We start from the raw sequence: 26,446 nt of genomic DNA, 5'->3' as shown, positions 1-26,446 counted from the left end.
CACTCAGAACAGAATACTCCCAAGTGACATTCAGTCCTACCCACTCCAGACCCATTGAGTCTGTTCTGCCATTCAGTCATGAGATAACGCGGTGTGGAGCTGGATGGACACAGCAGGCCAAGCAGCATCAGAGGAGCAGGAAGGCTGGTGTTTCAGGCCTAGACCCTTCTTCAGAAAATTGGCTGGTAAGTTTCTCAACCCCATCTCTTAACTTCTTCCTGTCGCCCTTACTCCCTTACTAATCAAGAACCTATCTATTTCAGTCTTAAACGAACTCAATGACTTGCAGTGAGTTCACAGATTAACCACCTTCTGGCTGAAGAATTTCCTCCTCATCTCAGTTCTAAAGAGTTATCCTTTCAACCTGAGGCTGTGCTGTCAGGTTCAAGTCTCTCCTACTGAAGGACATGCTCTCGATGCCCACTCTATCCAGGTCTCTCAGTATTCTATAAGTTTCACTGAGATCCCTCCTTACGCTTGTAAGCACAATCAAGTACAGCCCCAGAGTCCTCAACTGTTCCTCACATGACAAGCCCTTCATCCTCAGGATCGTTCCCGTAAACCTCCTCTGCCAACACATCCTTCCTTAGATGTGAGGCCCAAAACTGCTCACAACATTCCAAATTTGGTCAAACCAGAGCCTGAAAGACCCTCAGCAGCACAGTGCTCTTGTACTCTAGCCCTTTTGAAATAAAGCTAATGTTGTATTTGGTCTCCAAAGTGCCCCCCAAATGAATCTCATTGGTTAAGGAGATAGCCTCTTGTTTCTGTCTCTCATAGTCTCCTCAGTGATCTCCTTTCGAACTCTGGGGTATAGTGCTCTAGGTCTGGTCCTGGGGAAACTGATCTTGTCCTCTGTGTGCTTTCTGCTTCTAGGAGCAAGACAATCTTGCTGATGCATCAGAGAGATGTGACCTTCTGATCAAAGCGAAGATCCAGTTGGAAGCGAAAGTGAAGGAGCTAACGGAGCGACTGGATGATGAGGAAGAGATGAATGCAGAACTGACTGCCAAGAAACGCAAACTCGAGGATGAGTGTGCAGAATTGAAGAAAGACATCGATGATTTGGAAATCACACTAGCCAAAGTAGAAAAAGAGAAACACGCAACAGAAAATAAGGTGAAATTCATATCGAGCAACAAATATACACCTGTTTCTCTCTTTCCTATTCTGGTTTCCAGCTCCTGAATGCTCAAGGAAGCTAATGCAGTGAGATACCATGGCAGCACCTCCCCAGTGGCAGCAAAGTGCCACAATCCAGGGAAACACCTCCCCATTCATCCCGGCCTTAACCATCTACCTGAACTCCCATTCCTGTACCGCTCCCTCCCTGCGACACACCATTCATTTTCCATCTCATTCCCCAATGCTGTACAGTGACAGAACTGTCCCTGCAACTACTGTACCTGACTGTTACACAGTGACAGACCCGTCCCCACTGGTACTGTACCCCAGTGTTATACACTGACAGGCCTGTCCCCACTGGTACTGTACCCCAGTGTTATACAGTGACAGACCCGTCCCCACCAGTACTGTACCCCAGTGTTATACAGTGACAGACCCGTCCCCACCGGTACTGTACCCCAGTGTTATACACTGACAGGCCTGTCCCCACTGGTACTGCACCCCACTGTTATACAGTGACAAACCTGTCCCCACCAGTACTGTACCCCAGTGTTATACAGTGACAGACCCGTCCCCACCGGTACTGTACCCCAGTGTTATACACTGACAGGCCTGTCCCCACTGGTACTGTACCCCAGTGTTATACAGTGACAAACCTGTCTCCCACCGGTACTGTACCCCAGTGTTATACAGTAACAGACTCGTCCCCACCAGTACTGTACCCCAGTGTTATACAGTGACAGACCTGTCCCCACTGGTACTGTACCCCAGTGTTATACAGCGACAGACCTGTCCCCCACCGGTACTGTACCCCAGTGTTATACAGTGACAAACCTGTCCCCACTGGTACTGTACCCCAGTGTTATACAGTGACAGACCTGTCCCCACCGGTACTGTACCCCAGTGTTATACAGTGACAAACCTGTCCCCACTGGTACTGTACCCCAGTGTTATACAGTAACAGACCTGTCCCCACCGGTACTGTACCCCAGTGTTATACAGTGACAAACCTGTCCCCACTGGTACTGTACCCCAGTGTTATACAGTAACAGACCCGTCCCCACCAGTACTGTATCCCAGTGTTATACAGCGACAGACCCGTCCCCACCGGTACTGTACCCCAGTGTTATACAGTGACAGACCCGTCCCCACTGGTACTGTACCCCAGTGTTATACAGTGACAAACCTGTCCCCACCGGTACTGTACCCCAGTGTTATACAGTGACAAACCTGTCTCCCACCGGTACTGTACCCCAGTATTATACAGTAACAGACCCGTCCCCACCAGTACTGTACCCCAGTGTTAAACAGAGACAGACCTGTCCCCCACCGGTACTGTACCCCAGTGTTATATAGTAACAGACCCGTCCCCACCAGTACTGTACCCCAGTGTTATACAGTGACAGACCCGTCCCCACTGGTACTGTACCCCAGTGTTATACACTGACAGGCCTGTCCCCACTGGTACTGTACCCCAGTGTTATACAGTGACAAACCTGTCTCCCACCGGTACTGTACCCCAGTGTTATACAGTAACTGACCCGTCCCCACCAGTACTGTACCCCAGTGTTATACAGTGACAGACCCGTCCCCACCAGTACTGTACCCCAGTGTTATACAGTGACAGACCCGTCCCCACCGGTACTGTACCCCAGTGTTATACACTGACAGGCCTGTCCCCACTGGTACTGTACCCCACTGTTATACAGTGACAAACCTGTCCCCACCAGTACTGTACCCCAGTGTTATACAGTGACAGACCCGTCCCCACCGGTACTGTACCCCAGTGTTATACTCTGACAGGCCTGTCCCCACTGGTACTGTACCCCAGTGTTATACAGTGACAAACCTGTCTCCCACCGGTACTGTACCCCAGTGTTATACAGTAACAGACCCGTCCCCACCAGTACTGTACCCCAGTGTTATACAGTGACAGACCTGTCCCCACTGGTACTGTACCCCAGTGTTATACAGCGACAGACCTGTCCCCCACTGGTACTGTACCCCAGTGTTATACAGTGACAAACCTGTCCCCACTGGTACTGTACCCCAGTGTTATACAGTGACAGACCTGTCCCCACCGGTACTGTACCCCAGTGTTATACAGTGACAAACCTGTCCCCACTGGTACTGTACCCCAGTGTTATACAGTAACAGACCTGTCCCCACCGGTACTGTACCCCAGTGTTATACAGTGACAAACCTGTCCCCACTGGTACTGTACCCCAGTGTTATACAGTAACAGACCCGTCCCCACCAGTACTGTATCCCAGTGTTATACAGCGACAGACCCGTCCCCACCGGTACTGTACCCCAGTGTTATACAGTGACAGACCCGTCCCCACCGGTACTGTACCCCAGTGTTATACAGTGACAAACCTGTCCCCACCGGTACTGTACCCCAGTGTTATACAGTGACAAACCTGTCTCCCACCGGTACTGTACCCCAGTATTATACAGTAACAGACCCGTCCCCACCAGTACTGTACCCCAGTGTTATACAGAGACAGACCTGTCCCCCACCGGTACTGTACCCCAGTGTTATACAGTAACAGACCCGTCCCCACCAGTACTGTATCCCAGTGTTATACAGCGACAGACCCGTCCCCACCAGTACTGTACCCCAGTGTTATACAGTGACAGACCCGTCCCCACCAGTACTGTACCCCAGTGTTATACAGTGACAGACCCGTCCCCACTGGTACTGTACCCCAGTGTTATACAGTGACAAACCTGTCCCCACCGGCACTGTACCCCAGTGTTATACAGTGACAAACCTGTCTCCCGCCGGTACTGTACCCCAGTATTATACAGTAACAGACCCGTCCCCACCAGTACTGTATCCCAGTGTTATACAGCGACAGACCCATCCCCACCAGTACTGTACCCCAGTGTTATAAGTGACAGACCCGTCCCCACCGGTACTGTACCCCAGTGTTATACAGTGACAGACCCGTCTCCCACCGGTACTGTACCCCAGTGTTTTAAAGTGACAGACCCGTCCCCACCAGTACTGTACCACAGTCTTATACAGTGACAGACCTGTCCCCACCGGTACTGTACCCCAGTGCTATAGAGTGACAGACCCTTCCACAACAGTACTGTACCCCAGTGTTATACAGTGACAGACCTGTCCCCACCAGTACTGTACCCCAGTGCTATAGAGTGACAGACCTGTCCACAACAGTACTGTACCCCAGTGTTATACAGTGACAACCCGTCCCCACCGGTACTATACCCCAGTGTTATACAGTGACCACCCGTCCCCACCGGTACTGTACCCCAGTGTTATACAGTGACAGACCTGTCCCCACCAGTACTGTACCCCAGTGTTATACAGTGACAGACCCGTCTCCCACCGGTACTGTACCCCAGTGTTACACAGCGACAGACCCGTCTCCCACCGGTACTGTACCCCAGTGTTTTACAGTGACAGACCTGTCCCCACCGGTACTGTACCCCAGTGTTATACAGTGACAGACCCGTCCCCACCGGTACTGTACCCCAGTGTTATACAGCGACAGACCCGTCTCCCACCGGTACTGTACCCCAGTGTTACACAGCGACAGACCAGTCTCCCACCGGTACTGTACCCCAGTGTTTTACAGTGACAGACCTGTCCCCACCGGTACTGTACCCCAGTGCTATAGAGTGACAGACCTGTCCACAATGGTACTGTACCCCAGTGTTACACAGTGACAGACTTGTCCCCACCGGTACTGTACCCCAGTGTTATACAGTGACAGACCCGTCTCCCACCGGCACTGTACCCCAGTGTTTTAAAATGACAGACCCGTCACCACCAGTACTGTACCACAGTCTTATACAGTGACAGACCTGTCCCCCACCAGTACTGTACCCCAGTGCTATAGAGTGACAGACCCATCCCCACCGGTACTGTACCCCAGTGTTATACAGTGACAGACCTGTCCCCACCAGTACTGTACCCCAGTGTTACACAGTGACAGACTTGTCCCCACCGGTACTGTACCCCAGTGTTACACAGCGACAGACCCGTCTCCCACTGGTACTGTACCCCAGTGGTACACAGTGGCAGACCTGTCCCCACCGGTACTGTACCCCAGTGGTACACAGTGACAGACCTGTCCCCAGCAGTACTGTACCCCAGTGTTATACAGTGACAGACCTGTCCCCACCGGTACTGTACCCCAGTGGTACACAGTGGCAGACCTGTCCCCACCGGTACTGTACCCATGCCGCGTTATCTGTTGGTCAGTGTAATAAGTTGAAATTCTTTCCAGAAAACTGGGGGTTGGTGAAAGTGAAATTACTATTGAAGACATTTAGGTGATGGTTAAGGGTTCCCTCTGACACTGTGAGATGTTGTTTGTCCCTCTGAGTTTGTAATTCTTTGTCTCGCTGCTGTTTATAGGTTAAAAATCTTACAGAAGAAATGGCTTCTCTTGACGAAACGATTGTGAAACTGACCAAAGAGAAGAAGGCGCTTCAGGAGGCCCATCAACAGACCCTGGAGGACCTGCAGGCTGAAGAAGACAAAGTTAACACCCTGACCAAAGCCAAGGCCAAACTAGAGCAACAAGTCGATGATGTAAGTTCCAGTTAAAACTTTCTGATGTTGAAATCAATTTAATAACAGGGTGTGTACCTGAGTGTTCACTTTGGATTGCGATGGTTCAAGCGGGCAGCTCAACACCACATTCTCAAGGGCCAACTCAGGACAGGCAACAAGTGCTGCCCAGTCAGCAATGCCTACATCCTACAAGTAAATTTAAAAACATCTTTGAGAGTTGTTGGAGCTGCACTCATCCAGAGGGAGTAGGAAGTATTCCATTACAGCCGATACAGTGTGGAGCTGGAGGAACGCTGTAGGTCAGGCAGCATTTCAGGACCAAGAGAGTCAACATCATCAGGACTGCTCCACACTGTATCGACTCTGACGCACAGCATCTGCAGTTCTGGCTGTCTCCTAGCATTCTATTACATTCCTGACTTGTGTCTCATAGACGATGGGCAGGCTTTGGGGAGTTAGGAGGTGAGCTACTGTCCACAGTATTTCTAACCTCTGCCCTGCATCTGTAGCCACTGTGTTTATGTAGTGAGCCCAGTTCAGTTTCTGATAGTGGGGGATTCAGTGATGGTAACACTATTGAATGTCAAAGGGTGATCGTTACAGTCTTGTATATGATCGTTGCCTGGCATTTGTGTGGTGCAGATATTAATGACTGATTGTCAGCCCAAGTCTGGGTATTGTCCAGATCTTGTTGCATGTGAACATGGACTGCTTCAGTATCTGATGAGTCGCGACTGGTGCTGAACACTGTGCAATCATCGGCAAACATGCGAATTTCTGTCCTCTTGATGGAGGGAAGGCCATCGATAAAACAGCTGAAGATGGTTGGGCAGAGGACAAATTCCACCAAAAACTATGCCTTCATCTTGTTAGGGTGTTTGGAAGTTTGGAGAATTGAAAAGCCAGAGATCTCGGGGGTGGGGGTGGTGTCCAGCAGCTCCTGAAAACCCATTCATGCCCAATCAGATTGTCGAATGAAAACCAGCCAAGACCCTGATAAAGATACTGTAGACCACAAGTATGGTCCTGACTGTGTTAGATGTGCACCAGGCACTACCTGATGAACTTTGGCCGGTGCCTTGCTTTGCCTGTTCTGGATTGGTGCTGGCTAAGACGCTGCTTTTTCTCAGAGAGAGTGCTCACCATTCTCCAGCACCTGCTCAAATTGGTTTCCCCAAGCCTTCCTCCTGTGAAATTAATGCATCATTAATGCATAATTTACCTTTGGCAGTTTGAGGGCAGTGTCTGAAAAATGTCTAGATTCCTGAGAAAGTGAATAAATTTAACCTGGGAAGAACCAGAAATTCATTAATCAGAATGAAAGCATATAAAACTTTGATTTAAATTGGGAACTACAGTTGTTCTGTTAACATTGTGGTATAATTCTATTATTTTAACCTTCTGCTATATTCAGCATCTTGAGGGCCTGTGAAACTATCCTGTGCTGACAGTCTACCTGTATTATGTTCAGTGGCTGCTCGAAGCTGGTGTTCACTGTTGTCCAATACTAACCAACATCCTTTAATTTCCCCACAGCTTGAAGGGTCTTTGGAACAAGAGAAGAAAGTCCGCATGGATTTGGAACGTGCGAAGCGAAAGCTGGAGGGAGATTTGAAACTAACACATGAATCTGTCATGGATTTAGAGAATGATAAACAACAGCTGGAGGAGAAGCTGAAAAAGTGAGAATACAATTCCTAATCTTTTCCCCAGCTACAGTCAGTTCTGAGGAAGGGTCACTGGGCCTCAAACGGCAACTCTGATTTCTCTTCACAGATACTGGCAGACGTGCTGAGCTTTTCCAGCAAATTCTGTTTTTGTTCCTGACTTGTAGCATCTGCAGTTCTTTGGGTCTTTTAAAAATTCCGACATAGTGTCTGAAACACTTGATTCTGCCTTTCAAAATTGAGCTTGATCATCACCTTTGCAGTAAAATTGCGAAGGATCATGGGGAAAGGGCAGGGAGGGTGGGATTAAATGCATCGCACTTTAGCAGAAAATAGACATGGACATTATGGGCCGAATGGCCTCTGTGGTTGCCAGTCTATGGTCCAGTCAGTAAAACAGCACCAGTGCTTCCTACTAGCTCTCTCCCTTCAAATTGACATCATGCATTGTGACTGGGTCTTCCTTGCTTTCTAACTAGTGACACAGTATCTTGCTCATTAGATTCACAACACAAACACCAGGGTCCCCTCATTCGATTGTTGAACAGTTTGATTGAAATCACTGAACTCAATCAACAGTACCAATGAAAGCAATTGTCCAATCCAGTGCATATTAGCAAACATTGAACAAAACGAAGAAATTCCTCAGTCCCACACAGAGACTGGGAATATTCTGCTTTAAACAGCCTGTGCTAAGAGGCTGAAATAAAACCAAACTGTTCTGGAAATCTGACCTGATCAGATAACATTTGGGCTGAGAAACAGAGCTAGTGTTTCAGGTTGATGGCTTTTTATCTTCTGAGTAGTCATTATCCCGAATCAATTTCCCTGTTCCTCTCTCCATGGGCACGGCCTGAGCTGCTTATTTTCTCCCGCATCTTCTGTTCTCACTTTAAATTTCCGGCATTTGCAATATTTTCTTTTACTTTGTGAGTGGTTGTGAAGATTTGATAGAGTTGTTCAGAATGGTGACGAAACGTCTGAAAACTAACCTTCCAGCTCAGCGAGCAAACTCACATCCAGTTGTTCAGAATTGAGATGGATTTTGACAGGGGGAAATATTTTCAGAGAAGCGTTGATAATGAGAGGGACACAAATTGATGGAATCAGTAACAGATCCAGAGGGGAAAATGAGAGGAATTTATTTGCCACAATGAGTTGTTGTGATATGGAATGTGCTCCCTGAATGGGCAATGGAAGCAGATTCAACAATAATGTACAAAAAGACTGTTTCTAATTCCTAAAAAGGAGACATTGATAGAAATATGGGGATTGAGCCAGGGATGATGGCAATGGGAATGATTGGAGAGCATTTTAAACAACTGCTACTTGAACCATGATACAAGTGTCTTTCTGTGGTGTATCGCTGGGTGATTCTGAGTTACATAGAATGGTTCAGCACCAGCTTCAATGTAGGTGAGTTCCCTCAGGCCAGTCAATTTGTTGTTATAATTCCTTGTGTGGTGCCTGGCAAATTGAGCAAGGGTCACTCGACCCAAAATGTTGTGTCTGATTTTCTTTCTTCACAGATGCTGCCAGGCCTGCTATAAATTTCTCCTTTTCCAGCAACTTCTGTTTTTGTTCCTGACCAGTTGATGCTTGTTGAGCCTGCTGCACCTTACACATACACACAGACCCTCATGCGAGGAAAGACTGGGCACATTTGATGCCCCCCCCATTGAAAAACAGCTTAAACACTTCCTGACCAAACTCCTCTGATCATTAATGTTTAGGGACGTTAACACAAAGGAGGAGCTCAGTAAACACATTATGATTTCAGCAAATCCTCCCGGTCAGTTTTATTAATGTGGACCATGTGTGGCACATCTACCAAGTAAATATCATGAACATCAATTATGTTCCATGAATCAGAGTGTAACCTCTGAGCTGTCATCTAATGGGACATTTCATTCCTTTTCTACTCACAGGAAGGACTTTGAAATAAGTCAGTTAAACTCCAAGATTGAGGATGAAGGGGCTCTTGTTGCTCAGCTCCAGAAGAAAATTAAAGAGCTGCAGGTGAGCTCCAGCAACTTCTGAAAGTTTTTAATCACAGCAAAGTATTCCGTTTACACTCGGTGGGTGATGGCTGATACAGGACCGACAACAATTAGCTTCATCAGTGTGAGTGCAGGCCGAGCTGCTGATTACAGTCTGTGGCTCTGTATATTAATGTAGCAATCACTATCCCATGTACATTGGTGTACCCGCTCCCGTTCCCATATACATCGGTGTACCCGTTCCCATGTACATCTGTGTACCCGTTCCCGTTCCCATGTACATTGGTGTACCCGCTCCCGTTCCCATGTACATCGGTGTACCCGTTCCCGTTCCCATGTACATCTGTGTACCCGTTCCCGTTCCCATGTACATTGGTGTACCTGCTCCCGTTCCCATGTACACCGGTGTACCCGTTCCCATTCCCATGTACATCGGTGTACCCGTTCCCGTTCCCGTTCCCATATACATCGGTGTACCCGCTCCCGTTCCCATGCACATCGGTGTACTCGTTCCCATGTACATCGGTGTACCCACTCCCGTTCCCATGTACATCGGTGTACCTGCTCCCGTTCCCATGTACATCGGTGTACCTGCTCCCGTTCCCATGTACATCTGTGTACCCGTTCCCATTCCCATGTACATCTGTGTACCCATTCCCGTTCCCATGTACATCGGTGTACCCGTTCCCGTTCCCATGTACATAGGTGTACCCGTTCCCATGTACATTGGTGTACCTGCTCCCGTTCCCATGTACATCGGTGTACCCGTTCCCATTCCCATGTACATTGGTGTACCCGTTCCCGTTCCCATGTACATCGGTGTACCCGTTCCCATGTACATTGGTGTACCTGCTCCCGATCCCATGTACATCGGTGTACCCGTTCCCATTCCCATGTACATCGGTGTACCCGTTCCCGTTCCCATGTACATCGGTGTACCCGTTCCCATGAACATTGGTGTACCCGCTCCCGTTCCCATGTACATCGGTGTACCCGTTCCCGTTCCCATGTACATCGGTGTACCCGCTCCCGTTCCCACGTACATCGGTGTACCCATTCCCATTCCCATGTACATCGGTGTACCCGTTCCCGTTCCCATGTACATCGGTGTACCCGTTCCCATGTACATTGGTGTACCTGCTCCCGTTCCCATGTACATCGGTGTACCCGTTCCCATTCCCATGTACATCGGTGTACCCGTTCCCATTCCCATATACATCGGTGTACCTGTTCCCGTTCCCATGTACATCGGTGTACCCGTTCCCATGTACATTGGTGTACCCGTTCCCATTCCCATGTACATTGGTGTACCCACTCCCGTTCCCATATACATCGGAGTACCCGCTCCCGTTCCCATGTACATCGGTGTACCCGCTCCCGTTCCCATGTACATCGGTGTACCCGCTCCCGTTCCCATGTACATCGGTGTACCCGCTCCCGTTCCCATGTACATCGGTGTACCCGTTCCCGTTCCCATGTACATTGGTGTACCCGCTCCCGTTCCCATGTACATTGGTGTACCCGCTCCCGTTCCCATATACATCGGTGTACCCGTTCCCGTTCCCATATACATCGGTGTACCCGTTCCCATTCCCATGTACGTCGGTGTACCCGTTCCCGTTCCCATATACATCGGTGTACCCGCTCCCGTTCCCATGTACATCTGTGTACCCTCTCCCGTTCCCATGTACATCGGTGTACCCGCTCCCGTTCCCATGTACATCGGTGTACCCGCTCCCGTTCCCATGTACATCTGTGTACCCGTTCCCGTTCCCATGTACATCGGTGTACCCGCTCCCGTTCCCATGTACATCGGTGTACTCGCTCCCTGTACATTGGTGTACCCGTTCCCGTTCCCATGTACATCGGTGTACCCGTTCCCGTTCCCATGTACATCGGTGTACCCGTTCCCATGTACATTGGTGTACCCGCTCCCGTTCCCATATACATTGGTGTACCCGTTCCCGTTCCCATGTACATCGGTGTACCCGTTCCCGTTCCCATGTACATCGGTGTACCTGCTCCCGTTCCCATGTACATCGGTGTACCCGTTCCCATGTACATCGGTGTACCCGTTCCCATGTACATCGGTGTACCCGCTCCCGTTCCCATGTACATCGGTGTACCCGCTCCCGTTCCCAAATACATTGGTGTACCCGCTCCCATTCCCATGTACATCGGTGTACCCGTTCCCATGTACATCGGTGTACCCGTTCCCATGTACATCGGTGTACCCGCTCCCGTTCCCATGTACATCGGTGTACCCGTTCCCGTTCCCATGTACATCTGTGTACCCGCTCCCATTCCCATATACATCGGTGTACCCGTTCCCGTTCCTATGTACATCGGTGTACCCGTTCCCGTTCCCATATACATCGGTGTACCCGTTCCCATGTACATCGGTGTACCCGTTCCCATGTACATCGGTGTACCCGTTCCCGTTCCCATGTACATTGGTGTACCCACTCCCGTTCCCATGTACATCGGTGTACCCGTTCCCATGTACATCGGTGTACCCGTTCCCATGTACATCGGTGTACCCGTTCCCATGTACATCGGTGTACCCACTCCCGTTCCCATGTACATCGGTGTACCCGTTCCCGTTCCCATGTACATCGGTGTACCCACTCCCGTTCCCTGTACATTGGTGTACCCGTTCCCGTTCCGATTCCCCGGACATCGGTGTACCCATTCCCGTTCCCCAGACATCGGTGTACTTGTCACTAACCGTGTAGTTGTGTGCAGTGGGGAAACATGCCATGACTTCTCCTGGCTGCTATGAATATTTTAATCCTTCTGCCCAGTTTCTTATAAGCATTGGGCTATGGGACCAAATCAACAACAACCTGTATTTGTAAAGCACACTCAGTAGAGCAAAGACACCGAAGATACCTCTCCACAGCGATCTAGAAACAAAGTGTAACAGCAAGTCCATAAGGATAGTTTAGAACAAGCGATTAAGTTTGGTGAAAGAGCTAAGTTTTAAAAGAGGAAGGTGTGATGGAGGGACGTAGTAATGAAATTGCAGAGATTAAGACCCAGGGAGCTGAGGTGAGCATGCCTGTGTTCGGTCAGTTGCAGGTACTCAGTTGTAGCTCAGTAGTAGTTTTCTCACTGAGATCCCCAGAAGTTCTGATTTAAAATCTCATTCCATAAGACATAGGAGTGGAAGTAAGGCCATTCAGCCCATCGACTCCATTCCGCCATTTAAATCATGGCTGATGGGCATTTCAATTCTACTTCCCTGCACTCTCCCCGTAGCCCTTGATTCCTTGTGAGATCAAGAATTTATCGATCTCTGCCTTTAACGTCCCGGCCTCCACTGCACTCTGAGGCAATGAATTCCACAAGCCCACCACTCTCTGGCTGAAGAAATGTCGTCTCATTTCAGTTTTAAATTTACCCCCTCTAATTTTAAGGCTATGCCCACGGGTCCTAGTCTCCCCGCCCAATGGAAACAACTTCCCAGCGTCCACCCTTTCTAAACCATACATTATCTTGTAAGTTTCTATTAGATCTCCCCTCAACCTTCTAAACTCTAATGAGTACAATCCCAGGATCCTTAGCCGTTCATCGTATGTTCCAGAAGGATCCCAGAAAGATCAAGACTGATACTCCATAAACATATTAAGACAGTCACTGGGTCCTAATGTGGAGGAGTTCTATGTTAATCATGAGGAACATTCCAGTTTCTAAAAATAGTCCATTTTGCAGAGATGCATCTCAATACGTGACAAACGAAGTTATTTTTGTCCCTGTGTTTAGGCTCGAATTGAGGAGCTTGAGGAGGAGTTGGAAGCAGAACGGGCGGCAAGAGCTAAGGTGGAGAAACAAAGGGCAGATGTATCCCGGGAGCTGGAGGAGTTGAGTGAGAGGTTGGAGGAAGCAGGAGGAGCAACGTCAGCACAGGTGGAGATGAACAAGAAACGGGAAGCAGCCTTCCTGAAACTTCGGAGGGACCTGGAAGAGGCAACACTGCAACACGAGGCAACGGCATCAGCTCTGAGGAAGAAGCAGTCAGATACAGTGGCAGAACTGAGTGAGCAGATTGACAACCTGCAAAGGGTTAAACAGAAACTGGAGAAAGAGAAGAGTGAACTTAAAATGGAGACAGATGATTTAAATTCCAGCATTGAACAAATTACAAAAGCAAAGGTACAGAGAATGTTACTTTATAAGTGGCTGGATTGAGTTCAGATATTGTTCCTCATGCTCATTATAATCGAACATCAAATAGGACCAAATCAAAATCAGATTTACGTCATTAACAGCTTAAACATAGAACATAGAACATTACAGCACAGTACAGGCCCTTCGGCCTTCCATGTTGTGCCGAACTGTCATGCCGATCTCAAGCCCATCTAACCTACACTATTCCATGTACGTCCATATGCTTGTCCAATGACGACTTAAATGTACCTAAAGTTGGCGAATCTACTACCGTTGCAGGCAAAGCGTTCCATTCCCTTACTACTCTCTAATAAAGAAACTACCTCTGACATCTGTCCTATATCTATCACACCTCAATTTAAAGCTATGCCCCCTTGTGCTCGCCGTCACCATCCTAGGAAAAAGGCTCCCCCTATCCACCGTATCAAACCCTCTGATTATTTTATATGTTTCAATTGTCACCTCTCAACCTTCTTCTTTCTAACGAAAACAGCCTCAAGTCCCTCAGCCTTTCCTCGTAAGACCTTCCCTCCATACCAGGCAACATCCTAGTAAATCTCCTCTGCACCCTTTCCAAAGCTTCCACATCCTGCTTATAATGCGGTGACCAGAACTGTACACAATACTCCAAGTGCGGCCGCACCAGAGTTTTGTACAGCTTCATCATAGCCTCTTGGTTCCAGAACTCGACCCCTCTATTAAGAAAAGCTAAAACACTGTATGCCTTCTTAACAGCCCTGTCAACCTGGGTGGCAACTTTCAAGGATCTGTGTACATGGACACCGAGATCTCTCTGCTCATCTACACTACCAAGAATCTTACCATTAGCCCTGTACTTTGCCTTCCTGTTACTCCTACCAAAGTGCATCACCTCACACTTGTCTGCATTAAACTCCATTTGCCACCTCTCAGCCCAGCTCTGCAGCTTATCTATGTCTCTCTGCAACCTACAGCATCCTTCGTCACTATCCACAACTCCAAAGGCCATAGTGTCGTCTGCAAATTTACTAGCCCATCCTTCTACGCCCTCATTCAGGTCATTTATAAAAATGACAAACAGCAGTGGACCCAACACCGACCCTTGCGGTACACCACTAGTAACTGGTCTCCAGGATGAACATTTCCCATCAACTACCACCCTCTGTCTTCTTTCAGCAAGCCAATTTCCGATCCAAACTGCTATATCCCCCACAATCCCATTCCTCTGCATTTTGTACAATAGCCTACTGTGGGGAACCTTATCGAACACCTTTCTGAAATCCATCTACACCACATCAACCAGTTTACTCTCATCTACCTGTTTGGTCACCTTGTCAAAGAACTCAATAAGGTTTGTGAGGCACGACGTTCCCTTCACAAAACCGTGCTGACTGTCCCTAATCAATTTATTCTTTTCCAGATGATTATAAATCCTATCCCTTAGAACCTTTTCCAAATTTGTTCAAGAAAAACTTCAACATCCCATTGAGCTCACACTGATCCCTATGACCATAAGATGGAGAGAAAAGAAGATAGGTGGAATACAAGAGAGTTGCAGTGGGAGGGAGATTCCCTGAGGTTGGTACAGAGGGAAGAGGGTAACTTCTTCAGGTTAGGCATCCCTGGAAGAGGCTTCGCAGTGAGGTTAAAATAGAATCAGTGATGCTGCTTGGCCTGCTGTGTTCATCCAGCTCCACACCGCGTTATCTTGGATTCCCAGCGTCTGCACTTCCCATTATCCCTCCCCCTGATCCCTATTACCATAAGGTTCCTTCACAAGGTGTCGATGTTCCCGATGACGTGTATTGCTGAGTGGAAGGGCTCAATCTAAATACCTTCTCCTCAACTGGACCACAACAGAGCGGGAGGAGGGGGAGGGTCAGGAAGGTGATGTAGGGAGGAGAGAGGGTACTGCAGGCTACAACAACAACTCAGCGACTCCCTCCCCCAGCAACAACAACTCAGCGACTCCCTCCCCCAACAACAACTCAGCGACTCCCTCCCCCAACAACAACAACTCAGCGACTCCCTCCCCCAACAACAACAACTCAGCGACTCCCTCCCCCAACAACTCAGCGACTCCCTCCCCCAACAACAACAACTCAGCGACTCCCTCCCCCAACAACAACAACTCAGTGACTCCCTCCCCCAACAACAACTCAGCGACTCCCTCCCCCAACAACAACTCAGCGACTCCCTCCCCCAACAACAACAACTCAGCGACTCCCTCCCCCAACAACAACAACTCAGCGACTCCCTCCCCCTACAACAACAACTCAGCGACTCCCTCCCCCTACAACAACAACTCAGCGACTCCCTCCCCCTACAACAACTCAGCGACTCCCTCCCCCAGCAACAACAACTCAGCGACTCCCTCCCCCAACAACAACAACTCAGCGACTCCCTCCCCCTACAACAACAACTCAGCGACTCCCTCCCCCTACAACAACAACTCAGCGACTCCCTCCCCCAACAACAACAACTCAGCGACTCCCTCCCCCTACAACAACAACTCAGCGACTCCCTCCCCCAACAACAACAACTCAGTGACTCCCTCCCCCAGCAACAACAACTCAGCGACTCCCTCCCCCAGCAACAACAACTCAGCGACTCCCTCCCCCAACAACAACAACTCAGCGACTCCCTCCCCCTACAACAACAACTCAGCGACTCCCTCCCCCAACAACAACTCAGCGACTCCCTCCCCCTACAACAACAACTCAGCGACTCCCTCCCCCAACAACAACAACTCAGTGACTCCCTCCCCCAGCAACAACTCAGCGACTCCCTCCCCCAACAACTCAGCGACTCCCTCCCCCTACAACAACAACTCAGTGACTCCCTCCCCCAACAGCAGCAACAATTTAATTCTAGGAAAGCTCCTCCTGGGGTCACACAAAGTCTGAGGCACAAAATGGAGCCACACTGAGCCAGACTGGGGGTGGTCTGCTCCATTATAACCCTCACATGTACAATTATACTGAAAGTGTTGTCAAGAATCACCCTAACTCCGACCAAATTTACAATGATTTTTGGAACCTCTCACAAACAAGAATGTCTGTTATGTCGTACGCCTCTCTAGTTTTGACTTCTTTTTGTTTTTGTCTGCTCTCTGAGTTGAAATGAAAACCAGGAACTGCTGAACATTTGCGCAGTGTCTGTGGAGGGAATAGTTCAAGAGGGTGACCTTTCATCAGTGATATGGTCCTCTTTTTGTGGTAAAACTGCCACTGGGGGTTAATGTTAATCAACAATGAAAGCAGGCGTGACGGAAGGTCAAAGGCTTTGCCAGTTTTTAAGCCCAAAGCAGGGACTGAAGGCCAGACTTCAAACATCTTGTAAAACAGGCTATGCTTCTCCACCTGACTGATCCAGTCAAGGGAACAAAATCCAGCTGGAAAACCTGTTCCTTGGTGCCTCGCTGAGGAGTTTGATAGCAATGTGAAGAATAAATGATTGAGCTCAGCGTTCTTGCTGTTACAGGCCAACTCAGAGAAGTTATGCAGAACATATGAAGATCAACTAAATGAAGCAAATACCAAAGTTGGTGAACTTCAGCGTCAAGTGGCAGATCTGGCTTCGCACAAAGCCAAACTGCAGAGTCAGAACGGTATGGAACAGAGATCAGGAGGTTGGGGGGTGGGGAGTGTTGGAAAAGGGAGGGGGAGGGCAGAACAGAGAGAGGCAGAGTGAACTGCTGAGTGAAGAGGTAAGTGGGATTTTAGCCCTCATTTTATCTCAGTTCATTTCCCTCAGTTCAGGTGGATGTGGGGAGCATAGGAAGTTGGGGTCAGAGAAGAAAAGTATTTGGGGAAAGAGAACAAGGAGGAGGGGCCTGCAAGAAGTTACAGTGATGAGGGAGTTGATGCCACACATACAGGAAGAAATGGGCAGTGGTGGAGAGTGCCTCTGATGTCAGTGCAGGGCATTGGAGACCGATTCCAAGGACAGTAAGAATGGCTTCTGGGATGATTTGTCCATTTAGCCCAGATTCCTCTTTCTGCTTCATTGCCCTGGTGAGAAATCCCTGGTTAGAATCTGGTTAAAAATCTCAATTATGCCCTAGTGTTATTGGCACTCTTACATCCCTGAATTAGTTCCTCTCCTTGTTCAGTAAACAGTTAAAATTGTTTAGTGTGGGGAGCTACCAGGGCAGGAGGGAGATGGCAATGCTGGGATGGTCCCTTGACCTTGACAGGAATGGACTGAATAGGGCCTAGGGACTGAACTCCCTCCCTCCCCCTGGATTCTAACAGCTGACTATCTCCCCTTCTTCCATCCTGACCTCCCACTTCCCAGGAGATCTCATCGGGCCAGGAGAATGAATTTTCTCATGGCCATTTCTACTTCATCTCAATAACATCAAGTCAATAGTGACCATGACCTCACCTCCAGAGAAGTTGGGGGTGGTGTCACAATCTCTGTACTACAACAGTCATTGTAACATGTCTGGACTAGAGATGGGGTCAGTAGAGAGAGAAAGGGGGATACTTAAGCACAGGTGTAAGTGTTTCTAAGATTGTTCTATGATCACCATCAGGGGAGTACAGCAGGCAAATGGAAGAAAAGGAAGCTCTCATTAACCAGTTAAGCCGTGGCAAGGTGTCCTTCACACAAAGTATTGAAGAGTTGAGAAGACAACTGGAAGAAGAGACCAAAGTACGTAACATCTTCACCTCTTTATTTCAGAAAGATACTCCACAAGAACACAATCCGTAAAAATGACATTGCGACTGAAATTAGGACAGGTTTCCGAAAACCTGGTCAAACAAACCGGTTTTATGAAAATTCTTAAAGGAAGAAAGCAAGGTAGAGATGTGGAAAAGTCTAGGGATGATATCCCAGAGCCTGGCGTCCAGGCAGTTAAAAGCACAGCATTCAGTGATGAAGCAAATGGAGTAGCCAATGGACAGGGGACCAGAGAAACAAGTTACAGAGGGCTGTGGGCTGCAGAAGGTCATAGAGATGGTGAGGATGCAGCAATGGAGAGAGGCTCAATATTGAGAATTTAAATACTGCTCAGTCAGCTGCTAAAGTAGATCAAAATCCATTGGGTGGTGGGGTGAAAGGGGAATGGGACTTGGGATGATTTGGGCATGGGGAGAAGAGAGAATATTACAGACCTGGAGAAAGGTGGCCTTAGCGATAGAGAGGAAATACGGTCAGCTGCTCAGTTTGGGGCCAAACGTTGAGGGAAGTCTGTTTTGGCATTTAACTGTGACCAGGGAAAAGGATGGAGTGGTAGCTTGAGAATAGAGTTTATGGTGACAGTGAAGACAATGGCTTCAGCTGTATTTATTTGCAGAAAAGTTCTGCTTATCCAGAGCAAAATAATGTAGAGACAGTGGAGGAATGAGGGAGGTGGTGATGTGGGAATTGTCAGTGTGGATGTGAAAACTATCACTGGATTTAAATGATGGCACTGCAGAGCAGAATGTGGACGAGAAACAGGAAGAGAAATCGTTGGTTCTCTGGTTACAATTGGACAGAGAAGAATGGAGGAGGTCTGTAGCTCGGGTTGTGGGCGTTGAGGTTGGTTGGCTCGCTGAGCTGGTTTGTAATTCCACAGACGTTTCATTCCCCCGCTGGGTAACATCAGCGCAGCCTCTGATGAAGCGCTGTTGTGTTTTCCCGCCTGTTTATTTAAACTCTGGTGTCCATTGAGCTGGATAACCTAACTTCTGGCTCTCCTTCGTAGTGGAGTGTATACGGGGTCAAGCTCTATGTTTGTTGATGGCTTTCTTCGTGGAATACCAGGCTTTTAGAAATTCCCGTGCATGTCTCTGCTTTGCTTGTCCCAGGATCCTGGTGTTGTCCCAGTCGAATTGGTGGCTCTCCTTATCCATGTGGATGGAGATAGTGAGTATTGGCTGTGACTTTTTGTGGCCAATTGATGTTTGTGTATCCTTGTGTTAATTTCCTTCGTGTTTGCCTGATGTAGTGTTTGTCACAGTCTCCACAGGGAATCTTGAATAGGAAGTTGGTCTTGTCCATAGTGGGTAGTGGGTCTTTGGTTCGGGAGAGCAGTTGGTGTAGGGTTGATGTGGGTTTGTGTGCTACTCTGATGCCCAGTAGTCGTAGGAGTCTTGTGGTTAGTTCAGACCTGTTCCTGATGCAGGGTAGCGTGATGAGTGTGCAGGGGTATGTGGTATCTTCCTGGTTTAGATCAACAGGCATCTTCTGACACAGGCATTCAAAGATAATGGATACTCGAAAAATTGGGTCAGAATATGCCTATTACACTACATCAGACAAACAGGAAGGAAATTAACACAAGGGTACAAGAACATCAACTGGCCACAAAAAGTCACAGCCAATACTCACTATCTCCAACCACATGGATAAGGAGAGCCACCAATTCGACTGGGACAACACCAGAATCCTGGCACAAGCGAAGCAGAGACTGTCACGGGAGCTCCTGGAAACCTGGTACTACATGAAGAAAGTTTTCAATAAACACATAGAGATCGACCCTGTATACACTCCACCACAAACGAAAGCTGGAAGTGAGGTAATCCAGCTCAACGGACTCCAGAGTTTAATTAACAGGTGGGAAAACACAGCAGCGCTTCATCAGAGGCTGCACTGATGATGTTACCCAGGATAGTAACGAAACATCTACATAACAACAAACCAGATCAGTGAGGAATGGAACTGTGTGAGAGCACTTCCCCCACAGCTGTGCGACAGAGGAGAGGAGCTGCAGGATAATGGTGTGGTCAACCATCAAAGGCTGAAGGTGGGTGATATTCTAGCAGTATTTTAAACACATTTTTAAGAGTTATGACATGGGCTTTGTTTGCTAACATGCAGATGAGGAACAAGCTGCAGTGTAGACAGTGTGATGGTCTGGGAGAAAGAGCTGGGTTCCCTGGAGAAGGCAAGCATAAAGAAAACATGAGCAAGCTGAAGGTTCTTGGCTAATGCATAGGGGGTACTTTCTGGATATTCTTGGCTTAGAGCAAGCTACGATGTTCAAGGGCAGTTAGGAACAGACAGTAAATACAGGACATGTCCTCAATACTCTCAAAAGAAGAATTTGAGAAAAAGCTGGATACAGGGAGGAAAGTGGCAGACCCAGTATATTGGATTATTGTAACTGTAGCAGCTAAGAAGGCCAGAAGTTTGTTAAAAGAGCAGGGGAAGAATACTCAACAACATGGAGTAATTCTGGCATCATCTCTGGAGACAAGAGCAGTTAGTGCTTCAGGATCTAAACCTGAAGTTTCGTACCAGAAATAAAACATTAACTCTGTTTCTCTCTGTATGGATGCGCTGGATCTGCTGAGTCTCTCCAGCATTCTGTGTTTGTTTCAGAATTCTAGCACCTGCAGGATTTTGCTTTCATAGCAGGCATCTTTGCTCTTTAGTATGTTCCTGATGTACTGTCAGATTTTGCAGAGGACGGCTTGGCCTAATGGCACTCGTTGTATTCTAGCCAGATCTACTGAGGAAAAGCTAAATAAGTTCTCCATCTGATATGTGGCTCTTCCAAATAAGAGAGTTTTTGTTTAATTTATTCATGGGGTATGCATGTCACTAGCTGAGTCAGAATTTATTACCAATCCCTAATTGCCCATACAATAGTTGAGGATTGACTTCATTGCTGTGGGTTTACAGTAACATGTCGGCCAGACCAGGTATGGAGAACAATTTCCTTCCTTACAGGACATTAACAAACCAGATGGATTTTTCCAACAATCAACAACAACTTCATAATCATCAATAGACCCTTCATTCCAGATTTGCTTGGAATTTGAACCTGGGTCTGTGGATTAGTAGTCACATGAAAATTCCAGTATGCCATTGTCTCCCCCGAAAGTGGTGAGAGAGCACTGGGCAGGGGAAAGAGGGGAATGGAGAAAAGTGGACCCTTTACTCAGCAGAGATAATGGGAACTGCAGATGCTGGAGAATTCCAAGATAATAAAATGTGAGGCTGGATGAACACAGCAGGCCAAGCAGCATCTCAGGAGCACAAAAGCTGACATTTCGGGTCGAGACCCTTCATCAGAGAGGGGGATGGGGTGAGGGAACTGGAATAAATAGGGAGAGAGGGGGAGGCGGACCGAAGATGGAGAGTAAAGAAGATAGGTGGAGAGCGTATAGGTGGGGAGGTAGGGAGGGGATAGGTCAGTCCAGGGAAGACCGACAGGTCAGGGAGGTGGGATGAGGTTAGTAGGTAGATGGGGGTGCGGCTTGGGGTGGGAGGAAGGGATGGGTGAGAGGAAGAACCGGTTAGGGAGGCAGAGACAGGTTGGACTGGTTTTGGGATGCAGTGGGTGGGGGGGAAGAGCTGGGCTGGTTGTGTGGTGCAGTGGGGGGAGGGGACGAACTGGGCTGGTTTAGGGATGCAGTAGGGGAAGGGGAGATTTTGAAACTGGTGAAGTCCACATTGATACCATATGGCTGCAGGGTTCCCAGGCGGAATATGAGTTGCTGTTCCTGCAACCTTCGGGTGGCATCATTGTGGCACTGCAGGAGGCCCATGATGGACATGTCATCTAGAGAATGGGAGGGGGAGTGGAAATGGTTTGCGACTGGGAGGTGCAGTTGTTTGTTGCGAACTGAGCGGAGGTGTTCTGCAAAGTGGTCTCCAAGCCTCCGCTTGGTTTCCCCAATGTAGAGGAAGCCGCACCGGGTACAGTGGATGCAGTATACCACATTGGCAGATGTGCAGGTGAACCTCTGCTTAATGTGGAATGTCATCTTGGGGCCTGGGATAGGGGTGAGGGAGGAGGTGTGGGGGCAAGTGTAGCATTTCCTGCGGTTGCAGGGGAAGGTGCCGGGTGTGGTGGGGTTGGTGGGCAGTGTGGAGCGAACAAGGGAGTCACGGAGAGAGTGGTCTCTCCGGAAAGCAGACAGGGGTGGGGATGGAAAAATGTCTTGGGTGGTGGGGTCGGATTGTAAATGGTGGAAGTGTCGGAGGATGATGCGTTGTATCCGGAGGTTGGTGGGGTGGTGTGTGAGAACGAGGGGGATCCTCTTAGGGCGGTTGTGGCGGGTTGGGGTGTGAAGGATGTGTTGCGGGAAATACGGGAGACGCGGTCAAGGGCGTTCTCGATCACTGTGGGGGGAAAGTTGCGGTCCTTGAAGAACTTGGACATCTGGGATGTGCGGGAGTGGAATGTCTTATCGTGGGAGCAGATGCGGCAGAGGCGGAGGAATTGGGAAAAGGGGATGGAATTTTTGCAGGAGGGTGGGTGGGAGGAGGTGTATTCTACGTAGCTGTGGGAGTCGGTGGGCTTGAAATGGACATCAGTTACAAGCTAGTTGCCTGAGATGGAGACTGAGAGGTCCAGGAAGGTGAGGGATGTGCTGGAGATGGCCCAGGTGAACTGAAGGTTGGGGTGGAAGGTGTTGGTGAAGTGGATGAACTGTTCGAGCTCCTCTGGGGAGCAAGAGGCGGCGCCGATACAGTAATCAATGTACCGGAGGAAGAGATCGGGTTTGGGGCCTGTGTAGGTGCGGAAGAGGGACTGTTCCACGAAACCTACAAAGAGGCAGGCATAGCTTGGGCCCATGCGGGTGCCCATGGCCACCCCCTTAGTCTGTAGGAAGTGGGAGGAGTCAAAAGAGAAGTTGTTGAGGGTGACGACGAGTTCAGCTAGGCGGATGAGAGTGTCGGTGGAGGGGGACTGGTCGGGCCTGCGGGATAGGAAGAAGTGGAGGGCCTTGAGGCCTTTACTCAGCAGACAGGTACGTTGACTGATATAGTATCCTGGCAGATGGTTAAAGATGGACCATCTCCAGATCATTTCCAATTCTCCACTTATTTCCTGAAGACAGACAATTAATTGGGTAATGTTCCCCAGGCTGGCAGGCAAGTTTTGTAAACTTGGCTTCATTGTCAGGGGCACCTTGGAATTAACTTTGAGTGGTGACCCAAAGTGTCAGGTGGCTGGGACACACTCCATCCTCATTCACAAACTCTACAGTCTCACTTCAACTGGGAGTTGTTGAGTAATGCACAGGACTAGCATCACTGGCCAGTTGGTCCTCTTTGCAATCCAGTGGCTAAGCTGAGGGAGCAGTGGATCATCTCCAGATCTTTAAGATAGTACCAGTCCACTGACATAAGCACTAAGCTTCCCGGAAGGGTGGTTTGGTTTAGATTCTCTTTGGTTTCGAGGCCACATCAGCCTCAATAAGTCATGGTGTAATGAACGAACAAACCAGAGTTACAGGACAGACCATAGTAATTCATTGTTTGTGCTTCTGTCAAGCCAGAGTTACAGGACAGACCATAGTAATTCATTGTTTGTGCTTCCATCAAAGTCCAAGAATGCTCTCGCTCATGCTCTGCATGCTTCACGACACGACTGTGACCTTCTGAGAGAACAGTACGAGGAGGAACAAGAGGCGAAGGCTGAACTACAGAGGGCGCTATCCAAGGCCAATGCTGAGGTGGCCCAATGGCGTAACAAATATGAAACCGACGCAATCCAGAGGACAGAGGAACTGGAAGAAGCTAAGTATGTATAGTAACAATTTTTAACATGGATTGGGAACGCAAGGGAATAAGGCTGTTTGGCCCATCGTACATATGCAGGCCCTTTGAGAGAGCAAACCTCATTCCCCCCCGCCTAAATAATGCCCACAGTCTGCCAGTACTTTTCCTTCAACTATTTATCCAATTCTAACTGGAGAGCAATCTGCTGCCATTTCTCTTTCAGGCAGCGTGCTCTGAAATAAAGTCTCTCAAACACTGCCATGCTCCTTTACCAGTCACTTTGAGAAACTTTTGTATTTCTCTGGCTCCAGGTTCTCCTCTAATAGAAAGCCTTTCTCCCTAATCACCCAGTCAATAACTTGCATGATTTTCAACAGCTCAGATAAACTCTTCCTAAATGGCTGTGCTTTCAAGCAAAGCAATTCAGTTTTTAACAGTCTCCCTGCCATGGAAATCCTTTCATTGCTGGTATCCTTCCAATAAACTCCCTCCAAACTTTCTCTGTTCATGATGACATGCTTCACAGTGATTAAGGTATTTTTCTAGCACCATGGTCACACTGTGAACTGAGAACAGAAAATCAAAAGCTTACTTTGAATTCCATGCAGCTCAAGTTAAAATGATTGAATGATTAAACACTGTACCTGTATCTCCTAACGCTGACTGAACTCCTCAAGGTATAGACAGTGTAGAGGGAGCTTTACTCTGTATCTAACCCTGTGTCGTCCCTGTCCTTGGGAGTGTTTGATGGGTCACTGTCTGCCTGAATTGAGTTTTGTTCCTGAGGAACTGATCAGATTTTGCTGGATTTTTTGATAAAAGGAAGAAGTTGGCGATTCGTCTACAAGAAGCAGAGGAGTCAGTGGAAGCAGTAAATGCCAAATGCTCCTCACTGGACAAGACAAAACATCGGTTGCAGACAGAAATTGAGGACTTGACGATCGACCTGGAGAGAGCAAATTCAGCTGCTCTGGCTTTTGACAAGAAGCAACGAAATTTTGATAAGATGATCGCTGACTGGAAGCAGAAATTTGAGGAGGCTCAGGCTGAACTGGAAGCATCACAGAAGGAAGCTCGTAGCCTGAGCACTGAGCTCTTTAAACTGAAGAATGCCTATGAGGAATCACTAGACCACTTGGAGACTCTCAAACGAGAGAACAAGAACCTTCAAGGTATGTTAATGCTTAATTGTCCACACCTGAGACACAGCCCCTATAGCTCAGTCTCTACAGACCTCATCCCACAAGGCAATGGGCATCTGGAAGCCAAGAACAGGAGAAGTTTTTGGGTGAAATTTGGGCATTAGGCACCAGTTTCAACATTTCCTTTAGATTAGGAAGATGTAATTACAGGTTGGCAATTACATTAGGCTTGCCATTCTAACTTGGATGCAAGAATAGATAACAGAAAAACAGACAAAATTAGACAGCAACAAGGAGCAGGATTCCATTACAGGGCATGTAAACAGATGTATGTTTAAATTAATTTAAATTGTCAAATGTAAACCAACTGTTCTTAAATAATTGGCAGAAAACAAGTCTTATTCAGTTCTTTGTTCCATTTGTGAAGCGCAGAACATCAGTCCTTGTGTTAATGAAATAATACATACAGATTCATTTTAAAATCACTCAACAGTCCTGGGGGAGCGCCACACTGTCGGAGGCTCAGCACTGGGGAGTGCTGCGTCTTCAGGAACAATGCTCTCTCAGTGTGATGCTTGCTTAATACTTCTCCTTCCTTCACAGCGTGGCACTCTCTTGGTACTGCGGCTTGCTAAAACAGTGTTCTTTCACTGGCAAACCACTGAACGGGTTGTCTTGGTTTTGGGCTGTATTCTCTCAAGTGGACCTCAAGCTAATATCATTGCTGAGGGAATCAAGGCAAATTAAATTCTGTTTCTTCTTGTGACAGATGAGATCACAGACTTGACTGACCAGATCAGTGAAGGAACTAAAACCATCCATGAGCTGGAGAAAGTGAAGAAGAACCTGGAACAGGAGAAAAGCGAGGTGCAGGGTGCATTGGCAGAGGCAGAGGTAGGTGCAAGCCTGAGCTGCTGGTAAAAAAGGAGAAAGTGCTCAAGAGCACCTTATGAATGGGACTGAATCTCAAATGTGGGACTTGAGGACAATCACAGGTCAGAGAGCTGTGAATTGAGATTGTGACGTATTAGAGACAAATGAGCAAAGAAGTCAAGATGGCAGTGGGGAAAGATAGTCGGTGAATATCATCAAGATAGGCAAATACCGGATTGTCCACTTCCTAAGGAATGGGAGGTCGCTGAAGGGAGGGTCTGCAGGAAGATCAGAGACATGGAGACCAATAGGGAGAAAACAACGCTCAGGTCAGGCACATTTAAAGATGCCTTTTATAGCAAACATTCCCTTCCCTCACAGAAAACAGGACGGCAAAAACAAACAAATTGGGACAAATTAACCTCTTATTGTTAGACAGAGCTTTTACAGAATTCTAAGCAAGAGAGAATTGGCTCCAGTTTCTCA

General features: G+C 48.2%; 1 protein-coding gene across 2 annotated transcripts in view; it reads left to right on the top strand.

Moving 5' to 3' along the window:
- LOC125461549 (myosin-7-like) overlaps positions 1 to 26,446 on the top strand; it is a 91,525-nt gene that overhangs the window by 50,457 nt on the left and 14,622 nt on the right. For both annotated transcript variants that reach the window (XM_059652666.1, XM_059652667.1), the window contains exons 25-34: positions 877 to 1,119; positions 5,519 to 5,695; positions 7,214 to 7,359; positions 9,273 to 9,363; positions 13,110 to 13,499; positions 16,977 to 17,103; positions 18,034 to 18,152; positions 23,771 to 23,967; positions 24,768 to 25,117; positions 25,857 to 25,981. In XM_059652666.1, the coding sequence (XP_059508649.1) occupies positions 877 to 1,119; positions 5,519 to 5,695; positions 7,214 to 7,359; positions 9,273 to 9,363; positions 13,110 to 13,499; positions 16,977 to 17,103; positions 18,034 to 18,152; positions 23,771 to 23,967; positions 24,768 to 25,117; positions 25,857 to 25,981 (1,965 nt within the window). The remainder of the gene's footprint in view (positions 1 to 876; positions 1,120 to 5,518; positions 5,696 to 7,213; positions 7,360 to 9,272; positions 9,364 to 13,109; positions 13,500 to 16,976; positions 17,104 to 18,033; positions 18,153 to 23,770; positions 23,968 to 24,767; positions 25,118 to 25,856; positions 25,982 to 26,446) is intronic.

Source organism: Stegostoma tigrinum, chromosome 19, assembly GCF_030684315.1.
Source record: "Stegostoma tigrinum isolate sSteTig4 chromosome 19, sSteTig4.hap1, whole genome shotgun sequence".
NCBI classification, from domain to species: Eukaryota; Metazoa; Chordata; class Chondrichthyes; order Orectolobiformes; family Stegostomatidae; genus Stegostoma; species Stegostoma tigrinum.
Note: the sequence above shows the minus strand (reverse complement) of the source record. Positions and strands in the feature narration are given on the sequence as shown.